The 16,830-nt window shown below is 42.3% G+C and overlaps 1 protein-coding gene across 5 annotated transcripts in view; it reads right to left on the reverse strand.

Moving 5' to 3' along the window:
* The window catches only part of cgnb (cingulin b), a 163,757-nt gene that overhangs the window by 86,928 nt on the left and 59,999 nt on the right, over nucleotides 1–16,830 (reverse strand). For 2 of the 5 annotated variants that reach the window (XM_059980176.1, XM_059980179.1), the window contains exons 2-3: nucleotides 6,549–7,938; nucleotides 139–236 (exon numbers count right to left, since the gene is read on the reverse strand). In XM_059980176.1, the coding sequence (XP_059836159.1) occupies nucleotides 139–236; nucleotides 6,549–7,907 (1,457 nt within the window). In that variant the 5' untranslated portion in view covers nucleotides 7,908–7,938. Of the gene's footprint in view, nucleotides 1–138; nucleotides 237–6,548; nucleotides 7,939–8,039; nucleotides 8,101–8,973; nucleotides 9,084–9,103; nucleotides 9,148–16,830 lie in introns of those variants that run through there. The other 3 variants (XM_059980178.1, XM_059980181.1, XM_059980180.1) reach the window with 3 other exon arrangements.

Below are 16,830 nucleotides of genomic sequence, written 5' to 3' on the forward strand. Positions count from 1 at the left end.
GCCTTGTATTGACGAGCTCCAGTTTCACCCCCATGAGTATAGACACCACAGGTGCTTCCCTTTCACAAATCTTCAAAGCCACTACTCAGCTCAATTTTTGATGTGTCTAACCTTGTCCTTTTGGTATAGGGCACTTACCCTTCCTTTAGTAGACTGAAAATTAACTGCTTTGTAAGCTCCTCGCTAGCAAGTGAGTGTGCTTTCTGGTCCTTCAGAAGGTCAGGAGTGCATTTTAACTGTGAAAACAAATAAGAATATAGAAAGATAATTCAAGATTCTATGCATTCACATTTCCACAAATATCCTGCTATGTGATTTTGAAGATTGCGGTTCAAAGAGTAGAAAGAAAACTACGTAAAATATTGTCTATCAATTTTCTCTATAACCACAAGCCCTCATTCTTATGAAATAAGAAAAGGATTTAGATATATTATCTCATTATAAGGTCAAAGTCTATTACCAATTCTCTCTCAACCTTAGTGAGAACTTGGACATGGAATCCCATTGCAAAGTCAAATGCTGCTTTCACCTCTGGTCAGATGAAGATTATGCTACTCTTACCTCAAGTGAGGAGGTTGGAGTTAGAGTTTCACCGCAGAGACATGAGAAAAATCCAAGCCTACAATCTAGGCAATAGTAAGGGAGCTGGGGCGGGGGGGGTGGGCGGTAGGGGGAGTTTAAATGTGGCATTGAACCAAGTGAAAGATCCTGTGGCCCTACTTAAGAGAGGTTAGCAGAATATCTTAGCCAACATTTATTCTTCAATCAACATCACCGAACACCAAAGTATCTGGTCATCAGATTACTAAGTGTGGAAGCCTGCTACTCACAAAATGGCCACCACATTTCTCATACTACAAGAGAGATTAAATTTCAGAAGCACAATCCAGACTATAAAGAGTTGGAGGCATCCAATAGTTGTGAAAAGTGCTATATAGATACATGCCTTTCCTCTCTGAAATATTAATTACAACATGGATCTAATAAATGGAGATAAGTAAAATCTATGCAAAATATATAAAAAAATCAATTGATGCATATATTTCAGTTATTCCGATAACTGGAATAGAAAGTATTTGCCAATGTTTATTGGGTTAACTGATTTCATAACATCTAATCCAATGAATTCTTGCACTCTAGACCCACTCTGGAAAGGTGGGTTTCTTTTGTGCCCTTTACACAGTCACGCAAGCTGAGCAAGGAAGCTAGCAGTTCAGCTCTGAAGCCACCACATGAGAAAGTTTCAGATCAGAAGGCCTGTGCAACTCAGCTAGTCAGTCACTTTGAGAACTTCAGATGGTAGGAAGGTGGTGGGGAGTGGATTGTCAGGCAGCGAGGTTGGTGCTAACTACAAGGATGGTATGAACAATTTTATAAAAGGGAAAAGGGAATAAGGAAGAATGTGTGTCAAGTAGCAAGTATTGAAAAATGCACAAATATATTGAGTTTAGTTTCTGATTTTACTCGACTAGTTACAGTAATCTCACAGGATTTTACACGAGGCCCAATCCTCAAATGGACATGGAATAGATAATCTACTGTTTCCAGTATTTCTGGGAACACTTCAAATTTCAAGGTAAATTTATTAAAGTACATATACTACCCTTAGATTCATTTTCTTGCAGGCTTTCATATAGAACAAAGAAATACTATAGAATAATTGAAAAGCTACATACAAAGACTGATAAACAACCAGTGTGCAAAAGACATACGGTGCAAATACTAAAAAATAATAAATAAATTTCTAATAAATAATACTGGGAACATGAGTTGAAGAGCCCTTGAAATTGAGTCCACAGGTTGTGCTCAATGATCAGTTCAGTGTTGTGGTGAATGAAAATGTCCACATTGGTTCAGAAGTTTGATGATTGTAGGGTAATATCTGATCCTGAGCATGGAAGTATGGGACCCAAGGCTCCCGAACCACCTTTCTGATGGGTGCAGTGAGAAAAGAACATGGAAGAAGAGGATTTTTTTTTAAACAGATAACCATCATAATGTAGTGTTTTGCTTAGGATTTCAAACAACACTGAAAAATGAAGTTGGAAAAAAATGATGTTCATCTCATCATCTCAAAAACAGTGTATTAATTAGCCATTAATTGACCAATTACATACATAAACTCACGGAGAATATGTTGGACCCGGAGGCTGGTGTTACCTCCCCTTCTTACCCCATCCCTGACAATATTTAGTTGTTTGTTTATTTTCCTCTCTCTCTGCCCATCACTCTGCCTGTTCTCCATCTCCCTCTGGTGCTCCCCCCTCCCCCTTTCTTTCTCCCGGCCTCCCGTCCCATGACCCTTTCCCTTCTCCAGCTCTGTATCACTTTCGCCAATCACCTTTCCAGCTCTTAGCTTCCCCCCCCCGTCTTCTCCTATCATTTTGCATTCCCCCCTCACCCCACTACTTTCAAATCTCTTACTATCTTTCCTTTCAGTTAGTCCTGACGAAGGGTCTCGGCCCCAAACGCCGACAGCGCTTCTCCCTGCAGATGCTGCCTGGCCTGCTGTGTTCCACCAGCATTTTGTGTGTGTTGTTTGAATTTCCAGCATCTGCAGATTTCCTCATGTTTGCACATACAAGCTATAGGATCCAGCAGAGGTGGAGGACTGGTGATGGAGGTGCATATTTATGAAGAGTTGCCCTTCAGATGATGGGGTACACTAAATTACTTAATGCCATACCAGACATAGAAATAGCCAGGGCTTCTAGAATGACAGCTCTTACACAATGACAGGAATATGAGAAGAAAGAAGTTTTGCTACCATGAAACAAAACCTTGGTTGGACCACTTGTGGAGTGTCATGAGCAGTTCTGGGCATCTTCTTTAGGAGAAACAATAGCCTGGAGGAAGCGCAGCACAAAATTTATAATCATGCCTAGACTTTAAATATTGAATTACAAAATGAGACAATGCAAACTAGAATTGGATCCTCCTCTATGTCAGACATAGACTGGGGGACCACTTTCTTGAGCGCGTTAACTGCACCCACAAAAGGCAGAATTTCCCGGTGGTCAAGCATTTTAATTCCAATCTCCATTCCAACATGACAGTCTATGGCCTCCTTTACTGCACAATGAGGAGCAAAACCTCATATTCCATCTGGGGAACCTCCAACCTAGTGTCATGAACACCAATTTCTCTAACTTCTGGAAGGATTTGCCCCTCTCCCTCTTCCCTCCTCCAATTCCCCACTCGGGCTCACTCTTCTCCTCACCTGCCTATCATCTCTCCCAGTGCACCTCCTCCCCATTTTTCAACTCGCCTCTCCCATCAGGTTCCTTGCTCTCGAGCCCTTTACCTTTTCTACCCATCGCCTCCCAGCTTCTTACTTCATCCCCCTCCCCTCCACCCACCTGGTGTTACCTATCACCTTCTTGCTTGCATTCCTTCCCCTTCTTATTCTGCTTTTTCTCTCCCTCCTTTCTAGTCCTGATAAAAGGTCTTGGCCCAAAACATCGACTATTTACTTATGTTCATAGATGCTGCCTGACCTGCTGAGCTCCTCCAGTGCTTTTTTTTGCAAGTTGCTCTGGACTCCTAGCATCTCCAGAATCTCGTGTTTAGAATTGGATTTCTTTTAATTTAGATTAGTACAATTTTTCACCCATTGGTTCTACAGATGAAAGTGTTTTACCAAGGTCCAACCGTTTATTTCCCTGCATAGATGCTGCCTGACCTCTGGGAGTGTGGGTGTCTCTTTCTCCCCACATCCCTCCCCCCATTGTTGAATGAAATAAATAACGTTCAATCCACTTCTGGCCCTTACACCAATTAACGAATTCACGTTTCAATTTTGAGCTTTTCGGCCGGGGAGATGCTTTTTTTTATTCACTTTCATAACTATTTACCTCAATTGGAACTCCCTCAATCAGCTTTGTGCAAAATAAACATCCCTGATGTAACCAACCTTTCCTTGTAGCTTACATTGTAGCCTGGCAAATTCCTCATAAATCCCCTCCGTACACTCTCATACTATTACAATAGTGATTGAACCGTACCCAGCACTCTAGCCCTTTACCCCCTTCCACCTATCTCACTTCATCCCCCTTCCAGTTTCTTACTTCATCCCCTCCATCCCATCTACTTTCCTCCTCACTTGGTCTCACTCATCACTTGTCAGCTTGTACTCATTCCCCTCCCTCCACCTTCCTATTCTGGCTTCTGCCCCTTCCTTTTCAGTCTTGCTGAAGGGTCTGTGGATTGTGGGAGGAAACTAGAACACCCAGAGGAAACTCATGCAGTCATAGGGAAAATAAACAAACTCCTTACGGAATGCACCTGAACTGAGCTCCAAACTCCAACACCACAAGTTGTAATGCTCTGAATTGACTGTGACATTTCCCTGTAAACTACACCCGAGAGTTGAAGTTAGGTAAACAGAGTACATTGGGAGTAAAACATTAACTTGTTTTGATCAGGGAAGTTGATAACAACTGCACACTGATAGATTAAAACCCATAAATACTTTGGAGAACTATAACCAAATTACAGTTTATACTTCACTAGATATAGCTCAGAAGGTACTGATCTTCCGTAGCTTCGGCAAATCTCAGCTGCAAGTCTGACACTATGTTACTGTTGGAAGACAACACAATCTAGCTTCAGCCTCTCATGCTATACCAGAGTAATACATATATTCAAAAGTTTTAGATTTGTATTAAAACAAGTCTTCATCTGTTCTCTCAAACAATTGCATTGCAATATTTTGAACAAGTATCAGGGAAAAAAAGATCATCAGATTTCAAGGTTCAAAGTAAATATCAAACTACATATATGTCACCATATACTTCCCTGACATTCATTTTCTTGTGGGTATTGTATTTCAGCAAATACAAAGAAACAGAATAGAACAATGAAAAGAATGTGAATACAGATAAACAACCAATGTACAAAAGACAAAAATACAAAAGAAACAAAATAATACTAATAACAAATAAGCAATAAATATTGGAAACATGAGTTTCCAATATTTGATAGTGAGTCTTTGATAGTGAGTCTATAGGTTGTAGGATCAGTAAAGGTGGCGTGAATGAATTTGTCCCCTTTGTTTCAAGGGCTTGATGGTTGAGGGGTAATAACTGTTCCTGAACCTGGTGGTGTGAGACCCAAAGTTCCTATACCTCCTTCCTGATGACTGATGCGAAGAAAGCATGGCAGGGATGTTCATCGTCTTATGATCATATCACCTTACTGTTTATGTGTGGAACCTTGCAGCCTATAATTTACTCTCCAACGGGGGAACTTGTACTCTCCCAACTGCTCAATAGTAAAACAAAAGAGTTTTCCAGTAAATGAAAGGGCCAACTTAAATACAGCCACAAGCTCAGTGGAACACAAAGCACAAGATACACCTCAGAAGCAGAAGTAAAATGCAAGTGAGAATAAGGCATGCATTTAAGATAGAATGCACACTTGTGAAAAATCAATGGCTAGGACTTTTAACCCAGCATGGACAACTAAATATTTTGTCACTTCACAACCTGAAGTTTGATTGATTTAAGCAGCAGGCCAAATTGGAAAGGTTGGGTATGGACCAAATTGAGGCAGTGGGGCCTGGGCCCGAGAGCAAGGAACAACCTGAGGTTTGAACGATTTAAATGCAGGGGCAGATTGAAAAGGTCAGAGTGTCAGGGCCAGAAGTGAGGGACAGGTCTATTCAATTCAGCTTGCTGCTCTGCAAGGTTTACTCATGTCCAGTTAAACTGAGGTTCTGGCCTGAAACTAATGGGCTACTGAATTGGCTGCGGTGATGGACTCAGTGATTCACAGCTGTGGACTCACTTTGGTGAGCTTCAGTTGTTTGCTTGCTTTTGTTCTTTGCTCAATGCTTTTCTTTCTATCTTTGGCTGTATGTCAGTCTTCTTTGTTTAAATGGGTTCTATTGGGTTTCTATGTTTTGTGGTTCCTGCAAGGAGACAAATCTCAAGGTTGTATATAGTATACATACTTTGGTAATCATTAGAACAGTCAGGTACTGTACGTAAACAATCACTGAACTCAGCAGCAATGCCAACTTTCACTGGGTGCATTGAGGTTGGTCATGTACATCAACTTCTGCCTGAGGAACAACTTGGATCCACTTCGGTTTGCCCTACATAACAACAGATGCTTTCCACTCAATTCTAGAACATCTGGACAGTGAAGATGAGTACATCAGAATGCTCTTCATTGACTACAGCTCAGCATACAACACTATTATCCCTTTAAAGATAATCAATAAGTTCCCAGACTTGGGCCTCAATACCTCCTTGTGCAACTGTATCCTCAATTTCTTCAGTTAGTTGCAGACTCCAGTTGGTAACATTGCCTCCACAATCACAAGCAACACATGTGCATCATAAGGCTGTGGGCTTAGCCCCCTGCTCTATTTGCTTTATAACGACTCAAGTATAGCTATGTGATTAATTGTCATATTTAAATTTGCTGATGACATCACTGTTGTTGGCCGAATCAAAAGGTGGTGATGAATCTTTTAAATTAATTTTAAACCATATCGTAGTATTAGAAATAGAATCTAAACTATTTCTTGTAAGTTTTCCTACCTCTACATCTTGTTCAGCAAAGATGGCAGCCTTTGGATTCTTCTCCACTCTGGGTTCCATTTCCATTTGATTCTGGTTCCATTTCCTGGGGAGGCTGGCTGAATTGAAAGAAGGATGATTCCCTGATTCCTTGTCAAATTTGTTCTGAAATCCTGTGGTGTATGCTTTATCTGTAGATGAATATTGAGGTGCAAATTGGATTGGAGAGGAAGACTCCCTAGAAACCACTGAAGGCTTTACCTCAAAGATCCTGGCAGTTTCAATGTCTTTACCAATATCCATTATGTCACTGGATCGAAAAGGCTTTTGGTTAACGCCTGTCGCAGGCCGACTGTTAGTCTCAGCTTCCCTGGAGGGGTACAGCTCTCTATCAAGGCTTTGTGATCGCTTGCGATCTTCAGGGGAAATCCGATTACGCCGCGCTGTTCTTCCTCTCTGTTGCCCTCCTCTTCCATCAAATTTACTAATTAGCGTATCCACAGAAGAGAGAGGCTTGGTGTCTATCTCATTGACATCATTGGACTTCAACGAAATATCAGTAACAGAGGAAGCTTTGGCCAGTGGCTTTGTGGAATTAAATGCAGTATTAGTCCATGGTTTCTCCAGGTGCCTATGATCCAAGTTGCCATTATGTTTTCCTTTCCAATTGCTAACAGATCTCTCACCATCAGCTGAAGCAGCAGGGCTTGGGATCCTGAAACCTGGTCTTTCTTCAGGCAAAAACTGGTAATTTGGGCCAATTTCTCTGGAATGCTCTACTCCATCTGAAATGAGCAATGATCCATGAGAATGAAACTTTCTTAGCTGCTCCTCCTGGTGCATTGGCCTCCGACGAGGCAAGGACTGGTGACCTTCGTCGTATGTGTATGGAAGGTTGTTTGTGTTATTTTGCACATATATTTTTGAATCATAAACATTTGCGTAACATTTGGATCCAGTCTCCTCGTCAGAGCTAGTGCACTGGGAGCCACTGTGAGATTGTGGCTGCACTAAGACGGTGCCCCCATATGGGTTTTCGGGCACTTCAAACTCACTTGTTCTTGAGTGTGCGGCTCTCTGCATCTGTGTGCCAGGTAGAGCGTTGCTGCTCCCTTCACGGATACCACCTTTAGTATAATCTATTCTGCTGGATGCCCCAGGCGCTGAAGGTGCACCATCACTGTTATTCAATACCACAAACGGCTGTCCAGAAATCCCCTGGACTCTCACCACAACACCATAAGATCCTGATTTGGCCAAGTTCTTCTTGGGTTTCTTGACCTTGTTGGTGCCCTTGATGTCATCTATGAATCGTATTTGGACTCCGTAATCCACGGGTGCCTGCTTGTCCGCTGGGTTTTGCTCAACGTGGCCGTCCATTTTCGGTCTTTTAGGATCAGACTCTCAGCTCCTGAAACAAAGCAAAAATAGTTAATGACATGGAGAACTCAATGAAAACAGTCAAGTCAATCAAGGCACAGAATTCCAAGTATTTCTTAACATTTTCATTACATCCACTTTTAACAAGCCCGCAGAATACTTCAATGTCAATGTAGGTCATTGGTGTCAAACAGAAACTTCAGCTTGTTGCAGTACCTCAGCAATTAATCATTAACTTGCTTTAAAATGCAAGAACAAAATAAACATTACTTATTTTGTACCTCCGATGTTTGGAATGTGGGCAGGCACAGAACATCTGACCAGAACTGACAGAAAGCTAAAGGATAAAAGGCACATATCAGTGCATGTTATCTCTCTGGGCCCCTGAATGAATTCCAACAGTGGATTAGCAAAAATAAAAAGCGCAGAATTATAGCAGATGAAAATGTTAAGGGTCATCCTTTTATGATCAAAGAGAGGAAAAACCCTTCTCTTGCACAGTACTTCACTCATATCTCCATTTCTAATTTCAGTTTCTTATACTGACATTAACATTTTGCTTTCTGGCACCTTACCGCATAAACCTTACATACAAATGTCATCATTGTAGAAATATATCTCTGTCCATCCTCCAGTCATGAAGGTATTGTCTAATTAACAGAAATTAATGGTAGTCACTCTCCAAATGATCTCTCAAGTGGCCACTTCTGAGTAAATAATCTCTTGGTGCAGTAGAGAATAGCAAGCTGTTGCTGTATTGTAACAAAACCAAATCTACATCTGTCCAGGAAAATGCACTTTATAACAAATATATTACAAAAAAAAGCTGCTTTTCTGCTCTTAAACTCAAGATCGAGTTGCCATTAAACTTGAGTTCAACTTTATTGTCAATCATACCAATGTATACAGTTAAACTATTGTTCTCTGGGGCCAAGGTGCAAAACACAGTACATACAGTCACAGAATAACATTAACGTAAGTCCCTGAGTGGCATGGCCTGGTTGACAAAGTGCAAGCTGCATAATTATGTAAGACAATATAATATTACTGCCACTAATGTAATTACCTTTTTATTATTATTGAGATACAGCATGGAATAGGTCCTTCTGGCCATTTGAGCTGTACCACTCAGCAACCCTTGGTTTAACCCTAGCCTAAGCATAAGACAATTTACAGTGACCAATTAATCTACTAACCCGGATGTCTTAAGGCTGTAGGAGGGAACCACTGCTGGATAAATCTGTAAAACAGTAGAATAAAAGATGAAAAGTGACCAGTGCAGGATGAGTGGTACAGTGCATTCAAACGTGATGAGGGATGTTGGATACTACAGGTTTCCTGTCTACAACTAAAAAAGACTAAATGCAGCTAATCAACTGAGTAGCAAGATGGTGCAAAAGTACACGCAACCTTAAAAAGGCTTTGACTGAAGTAAATACCAATATTTATGCCCTCTGTTACTTGGCCAGCTGCCTTTTAAATCATCAAAACACACCCACAATACTGAGTTTCTCTCCCCCCACTTGTGAGGCAATATGAATTTGTCCAAATTCATTCTCATATTAATTCAATACCAAAATGACGATGAGCTCTTTTTTGTGTGAACTCTGTGTACATATCCATTACTTTAGCTAGTGTTACGTATTCCCGTAACTGGATCACTTACCAACAAAGATAGAGAGATCCGTTGAAGTCTGATGGTACTATTTTTTAAAGTATTTATTGATAAAGGGGCACAAAAATAAGATTAATGCAAACATACAGATAATATACGTAGTCAATACTAAATCTAAAGCGCAGGTATGATCATAACCAATAAAACGTAACTCTATCGTCGTCTAGGGGATAATGTATTTTGTCCGATGGAAATATAAAAGTCATTAGCTCGTTCAGGCTGCAGCGTTTTGGGTTTAAGAGAGGGAGGCATTTAAACTTGCCCAAGTCTTTTATGATGCCAATCCGTTGAGTCAGGGGAGCAGGTTTCCCCGTTGTTAGCTAAAAAGCCGTTTTCCGTGGTTTCAGCCACCAATTCCAGCCACGGAATTGAACGCACGTGGCTTGGTTTCCGATGACCGTCTGCTGTTACGTGGTCGCTTAACGTTTCTTCTGGTGCGTCTGAGGGGTTGTCCCTACAGCCCCTCTTTTATTCTGACTTGCAGGGTCATAGATGTCAATCAGGTTGGGGGTGATGCAATCTCTCCCTCAACCAGCCCACTTTGCCCGAGGGCATTCACGTAGCAGAGCATCTCAATCTACAAATCTGTCTCCAAGAGACAACGGCCATGTCCCTTAGCTTTACATCGCCATGGGGGGGGGGGGGGGGAGAAACGTGACATCCTGCACGTCTCCCCCTCATGTCTTGGGCCCCCCCTTTTGACTCAACCCAACAGTGATCTGGCGATTCTCACAAAGGAGGGGGCTATGGATGTAACACTAGGAAGCCTTCTTTACCACAGACTGAACTACTGAGTACTTCTCACATTGTTTTATTTCAGATTTTCAGCATCTGCAGCATTTTATTCTTCTATTTATAATCCAAGACTTGAGTTTTATCTTTAAATATACTTCCACACTAAGCACCAGAAACGTTTACCTTACAGGCATATTATCACAAATTTTCCAGGCAAAATTTAAACCAGTAATAATTTTTCCACAGATGTGGGCTACTAAGAAAGATGGCTAAATACTAAAACTCATGGGTTCCCAATCGTGGAAGCCTGGGCATCAAATTCCCTGTTAGTGCCTTCAAATGCAGAGAAGTCCACATTGGATGCATCTCCAACTAAGAGTATAAAGTTCAACCCCATCCAAAATATACTGTACCTTTTGACTTTTAGAATCTTGGCATATAGGTCAAATTACATGCCTTTCCTCATTTAGGCATTCTGCCTTTTATTTAAGATTAGTACTATTGTCACATGTATTTTGAAACATACAGTGATATGCTTTGCTTTGTGTCAACAACCAACACATTCCAAGGATGCACTGGGGGCAGCCCACAAGTGTCATCCTCACACTACTGCACCAACATAGCATGCCCACAACTTACTCACCCATACATCCTTTGGAAAGGAGGAGGAAATCCACGCAGCTACAGGGAAAACGTACAAATTCCTTACAGACAGCAGCGAGAATTGAACCTGGATCAGTGATCACTGGTGCTGTAAAGTGTTGCATTATATTTGTGTTTGAATAACAGAATACAAAATCTTCTGACAAAAAAAATTAGAGGTAGCTGAAAGGCTGCTAAAAAAAACTAAAACAAAAGTAGCAATGTTTTTGAAGAATAACTTGAAAGAGGCAAAAGACAGCAATTTATAGGTATATAGATGATAAGGAAAAGTTTTTAGTGACAGAACAGCTGTAGACATACATACATTTGTTACTTTGCAACAAAAAGATAGGAAAATCTTTACATAGGCACAACACAGCTGCTGCGACTATAAAGGACAATGACAATGTGGTTAGATTTATCAGACTCTGCGGGGAAAGATGTAGCTTATTTTAGGACAAAATCTTAATGCAAATTTATGGTAAAAACACGGCCGTATTGTCACTGAAAATGCAGCCGTAATCTGCCAGTGGGTTGGAGACTAATCTCTCAGTTTTAGATTAAAGACCAATGCCAGTAGGAAGCAAACCCCTCTTTCCAGTCTCATGGGGCGGGGGAGAGACAAGTTCAAGATAGAATTAGCTTATGCTGGTAAAACTCAATCCCTTAAAACACTAACATGAGAAAATCTGCAGATGCTGGAAATTCAAACAACACACACAAAATGCTGGTGGAACGCAGCAGGTCAGGCAGCATCTATAGGGAGAAGCGCTGTCGACGTTTCAGTCCGAGACCCTTCGTCAGGACTAACCGAAAGGAAAGATAGTAAGAGATTTAAAAGCAGGAGGGGGAGGGGAAAATGTGAAATGACAGGAAAAGACCAGAGGGGGTGGGATGAAGCTAAGAGCTGGAAAGACGATTGGCAAAAGGAATACAGAGCTGGAGAAGGGAAAGGATCATGGGACGGGAGGCCTCGGATGAAAGAAAAAGGGAGGGGGGAGCACCAGAGGGAGATGGAGAACAGGCAGAGTGATGGGCAGAAAGAGAGAAAAAAGGAGGGGGGGGAACAGTCTGCGTTGGGTCTCACCAATATATAAAAGGCCACACCGGGAGCACCGGACGCAGTATACCACACCAGCCGACTCACAGGTGAAGTGTCGCCTCACCTGGAAGGACTGTCTGGGGCCCTGAATGGTGATGAGGGAGGAAGTGTAAGGGCAGGTGTAGCACTTGTTCCACTTACAAGGATAAGTGCCAGGAGGGCAATTGGTGGGAAGGGATGGGGGGGGGGGGGAATGAGTGGACACGGGAGTTGCACAGGGGGTGATAATCCCTACGGAAAGCAGAAGGGGGGGGAGGGAAAGATGTGCTTGGTAGTGGGATCCCACTGGAGGTGGTGGAAGTTATGGAGAATTATACGTTGGACCCGGAGGCTGGTGGGGTGGTAGGTGAGCACAAGGGGAACCCTATCACGAGTGGGGTGGCGGGAGGATAGGGTGAGGGCAGATGTGAGGGAAATGGGAGAGATGTGTTTGAGAGCAGAGTTGATGGTGGAAGAAGAGGAAGCCCATTTGTTTAAATAAGGAAGACATCTCCTTCGTCCTGGAATGAAAAGCCTCATCCTGAGAGCAGATGCGGCAGAGACGGAGGAATTGTGAGAAGGGGATATCATTTTTGCAAGAGACAGGATGGGAAGAGGAATATTCCAGGTAGCTGTGAGAGTCTGTAGGCTTATAGTAGATATCAGTAGATAAACCGTCTCCGGAGATTGAGACATAAAGATCAAGAAAGGGGAGGGAGGTGTCAGAAATGGACCAGGTAAACTTGAGGGCAGGGTGAAGGTTGGAGGCAAAGTTAATGAAGTCAACGAGCTCAGCATGCGTGCAGGAGGCAGCGCCAATGCAGTCATCTATGTAGCGAAGGAGAAGAGGGGGATGGATACCCGTATAGGCTTGGAACATGGACTGTTCCACAAAGCCAACAAAAGGGCAGGCATAACTGCGACCCATGGAGTCCCACTGTTAGCATTTGGGTCCTCCACCAAAATTAGAATAAGTAATATGGCTTAAAATCTAATTTAGTGTTTGCAATTATCATTGAAAATGTTTTATTTGTACTTGCAAGCAAATCACTTTTAATCAAACTGTTGCCACATTGAAAAATAATGATCACATCAAGATCAGTTTTTATTTCAATTTAAAACAACTGGGAAATTCATTAATTTATCTCAATTCTCCCATGAAATTTTAGGGGTGAATTTTAAATAGAAGAAGTTTTAAAATATTTACATAACTCTTGTGAGTACCAGTTAGTCTTGCAATGCAGATGCAGCCATGTATTACCTGCCTGTGTTGAGGCAATCCAAGTCTAAGGAGGCAGTCTTAAAATTAGAATCGGTTCTTTCTGGAGTTCTGAAGAAGGATACCAGACCTTCACCTAAAGTTGTTTTTCTCTTTGCACATATGCTGCATGACTGACTGAGCTTTTCCAGTATTTTTGTTCTTGTTTCAGATTTCAGTATCTGCATTTTTATTTGTTTTTCCTTCAGAGTTAATTTAAGCTGGCAAAAATTTGGAAACTTTCTACAAACATTGCCGTGCCAATATGAAATCAGAAATTAATAGGCTTTTGTTACTCAAAGATATTGAGTTTTTGGGGGCATGTTAAGGAAACAGATAGACTACAGATTGAGCACAAGAAGTTGTGTGACTATGACTAGAACAAGAAACTGGAATTAAATGCCCTTTTTACTTCCAGGTTCACCTTGTCTCAACACCATTCAGAAATGCCACTTTAGACTACATAATTCTGAATTCTCAAATGCTCCTATTGATTAATTCAATTGTTGTATTACTGACCCATACTCCATTTATGAATTCAACTTCAAGGTTACAAAGGAGGTTTAACAGTGGACCGGATGACAATCTTGTACCTGATGTACAAAAACTGAAAATTGTCCTATTAATAGATATCATACAACAACTTAAATAATTATAGACAGGCAGTGGTATTAAATGATAAGCTTACAGTAACATGGGGGAATTGGGAATGTACACAAAACGTGTTCTTGTGTACAGGAATGAATGATAAAAGTATTGCTATAATATGCTGTGTTATTATTACGCAGTCATGAAACACAACATCACAGAAACAGGCCCTTTGGCCCATCTAATCCATACTGCGACATTGATCTGTCTAATCCTATTGAACTGAACTCAGACCATAGCCCTCCATACCCTTCCCATCCATGTACCTATCCAAATTTCTCTTAAATGCTGAAATCGACCCTGCATCCAGCACTTGTGCTGTCAGCTCCCTCCACACTCACACCACCCTGAGTGAAGATAACCCTCCATGTTGCCCTTAAACAGTTCACCTTCCACCCTTAACCCATGACCTCTAGTTGTAGTCTCACCCAACTTCAGTGGGGGGAAAACTGCCTGCATTTACCCTCTTTATACCCCTCATAATTTTGTATACCTCTATTAAATCTCCCCTCAATCTATTACGTTCTAGAGAATGAAGTCCTAACCTATTCAACTTTTTCCTATAACTCAGGTCCTCAAGTCCCAGCAACATCCTTGCAAATTTTCTCTGTACTCTTTCAATCTGATTACACCTTTCCTGTAGGAAGGTGACCAAAGCTGCTACACAATACTCCACATTAAGCCTCACCAACATCTTATATAACTTCAACAGACCATACTTTACTTTTATTGTCACCATACAATTGATACTAGAGCATACAATCATCACAGCGATATTTGATTCTGCGCTTCACGCTCCCTGAAGTACAAATCGAAGTAAATATAATAAATATTTAAATTATAAATCGTAATTAGAAAATAGAAGAGGGAAGGTAAGGTATTGCAAGTCAGGTCCAGATATTTGGAAGGTACGGCCCAGATCCGGGTCAGGATCTGTTCAGCAGTCTTATCACAGTTGGAAAGAAGCTGTTCCCAAATCTGGCCGTATGAATCTTCAAGCTCCTGAACCTTCTCCCGGAGGGAAGTGGGACAAACAGTGTGTTGGTTGGGTGGGTCGTGTCCTTGATTATCCTGGCAGCACTGTTCCGACAACGTGCGGTGTAAAGTGAGTCCAAGGATGGAAGATTGGTTTGTGTGATGTGCTGGGCTATGTTCATGATCTTCTGCAGCTTCTTCCGGTCTTGGACAGGACAACTTCCATACCAGGTTGTGACGCACAATGATATACAATGATTTATGAAGGCCAATGTGCCAAAAGCTTTCTTTATGACCCTATCTACCTGTGACACCACTTTCAAGGAATCATGGATCTAGATTCCCAGATTGCTCTGTTTTGTCGCACTCCAACCCTAGTTGGGTTAGTTCTCACGAAGTGTAACACCTCACAAATGTCTGCATTAAATCCCATCTGCCATTTTTCCAGCTTGTCCAACTCCTGCTTCAAGCTTTGATAGCCTTTCTTGCTATCCACTACACCAATCTTGATGTCTTCAGCAAATCTGCTGATCCAGTTTACCACATTGTCATCTATATCAATGATCTGGATGATAAACACCAACCAACACAGTACCAATCAGTGAAGCACACCACTAGTCACAGGCACCAGTCACACAGGCAACCATCTACTACCACAAAGTCAATGTCTAATCCAATTTACTATCTCATCTTGAATGGCGAGCAACTGTACCTTCTTGACCAACCTCCCATGCAGGACCTTGTCAAAGGACTTGCTAAAGTCCATGCAAACAATATCCATTGCCTTGTCTTCATCAACTTTCCTAGTAACTTCCACTAAAAGCTCAAAGATTGGTTAGCCATGACTTACCATGCATGGAGACATGCTGACTATCCTTAATCAGTCCATGTCTTTCTAAATACTCATATACCCGATCCCTTAGAATTCCTTCCAATAACTTTCCACACTACCAATATCAGATTCACGAGCCTATAATTTCCTGGTTTATTCTTACAGCCTTTCTTAAATAACTTAACAATGTTAACTATGCTCCAATCCTCTGGCACCTCACCAGTGGCTAAGGATGTTTTAAATATCTGATGCACCATCAATAACTCTTGGAGACTGGAAGTGAACGATAGGCTTTTATTAGCAGCAAAAAGGGAGCATAACATCTCGGAGACTGAGGGAGGAGCAGTGCCCCAATCGCCCTGATACAGGGGTCTGTGGAAGGAGCCACAGGAGCAGTCAGCAGAGGGGTGTGTCCAGACAGGTATACATAGTTTACCACATTCACCCCCACCCCTTTGTTTTAAAAGAGAGTCCCCATGGGGCAAAGTTTCTTACAAGTATATTTACAGGTCAAGTCTATCAGGCGGTCGAGACTGTCACTGCGATCTACATAGCACCGGTGGTGATTGCACTGGTGACAGTGGTTGTGCTGGCACCGGCCTGACTTGAGGTGCCAGCCCGTTAGGCATCAACAATCCCTCATGCGTGTGCGTGGCACCCGGTATGGGAGTGTCGTGAGGAGTCTGTGTAGGGCTTGGCGTGTGCAGTGTCTCGTGGGTATATACATCAGCAGGTACGGGATTCGTAGTCACCATGGGGCGTTCGGGGTAGGGGTCTGCTGCTCCTGCGGGCGCCAGGTCGTGGACAGAGACCGTGTCCTCCTGCCCATCAGGTAAGACCACGTAGGCATACTGGGGGTTCACATGAAGTAGGTGAACTCTCTCGACCATCAGGGAGTATCTATTGCTCCTCGCATGTTTCTGCAGCAGCACTGGCCCTGGGGATGTCAGCCAAGCCAGTAGGGTGGTCCCAGTGGCAGACTTTCTGGGAAAAGAAAAGAGTCGCTCATGAGGGGTGGCATTGGTGGATGTGCATAACAGGGAGCGGATGGAGTGGAGGTCCTCGGGGAGGACCTCC

Source organism: Hypanus sabinus, chromosome 9, assembly GCF_030144855.1.
Source record: "Hypanus sabinus isolate sHypSab1 chromosome 9, sHypSab1.hap1, whole genome shotgun sequence".
Classification (NCBI taxonomy): Eukaryota; Metazoa; Chordata; class Chondrichthyes; order Myliobatiformes; family Dasyatidae; genus Hypanus; species Hypanus sabinus.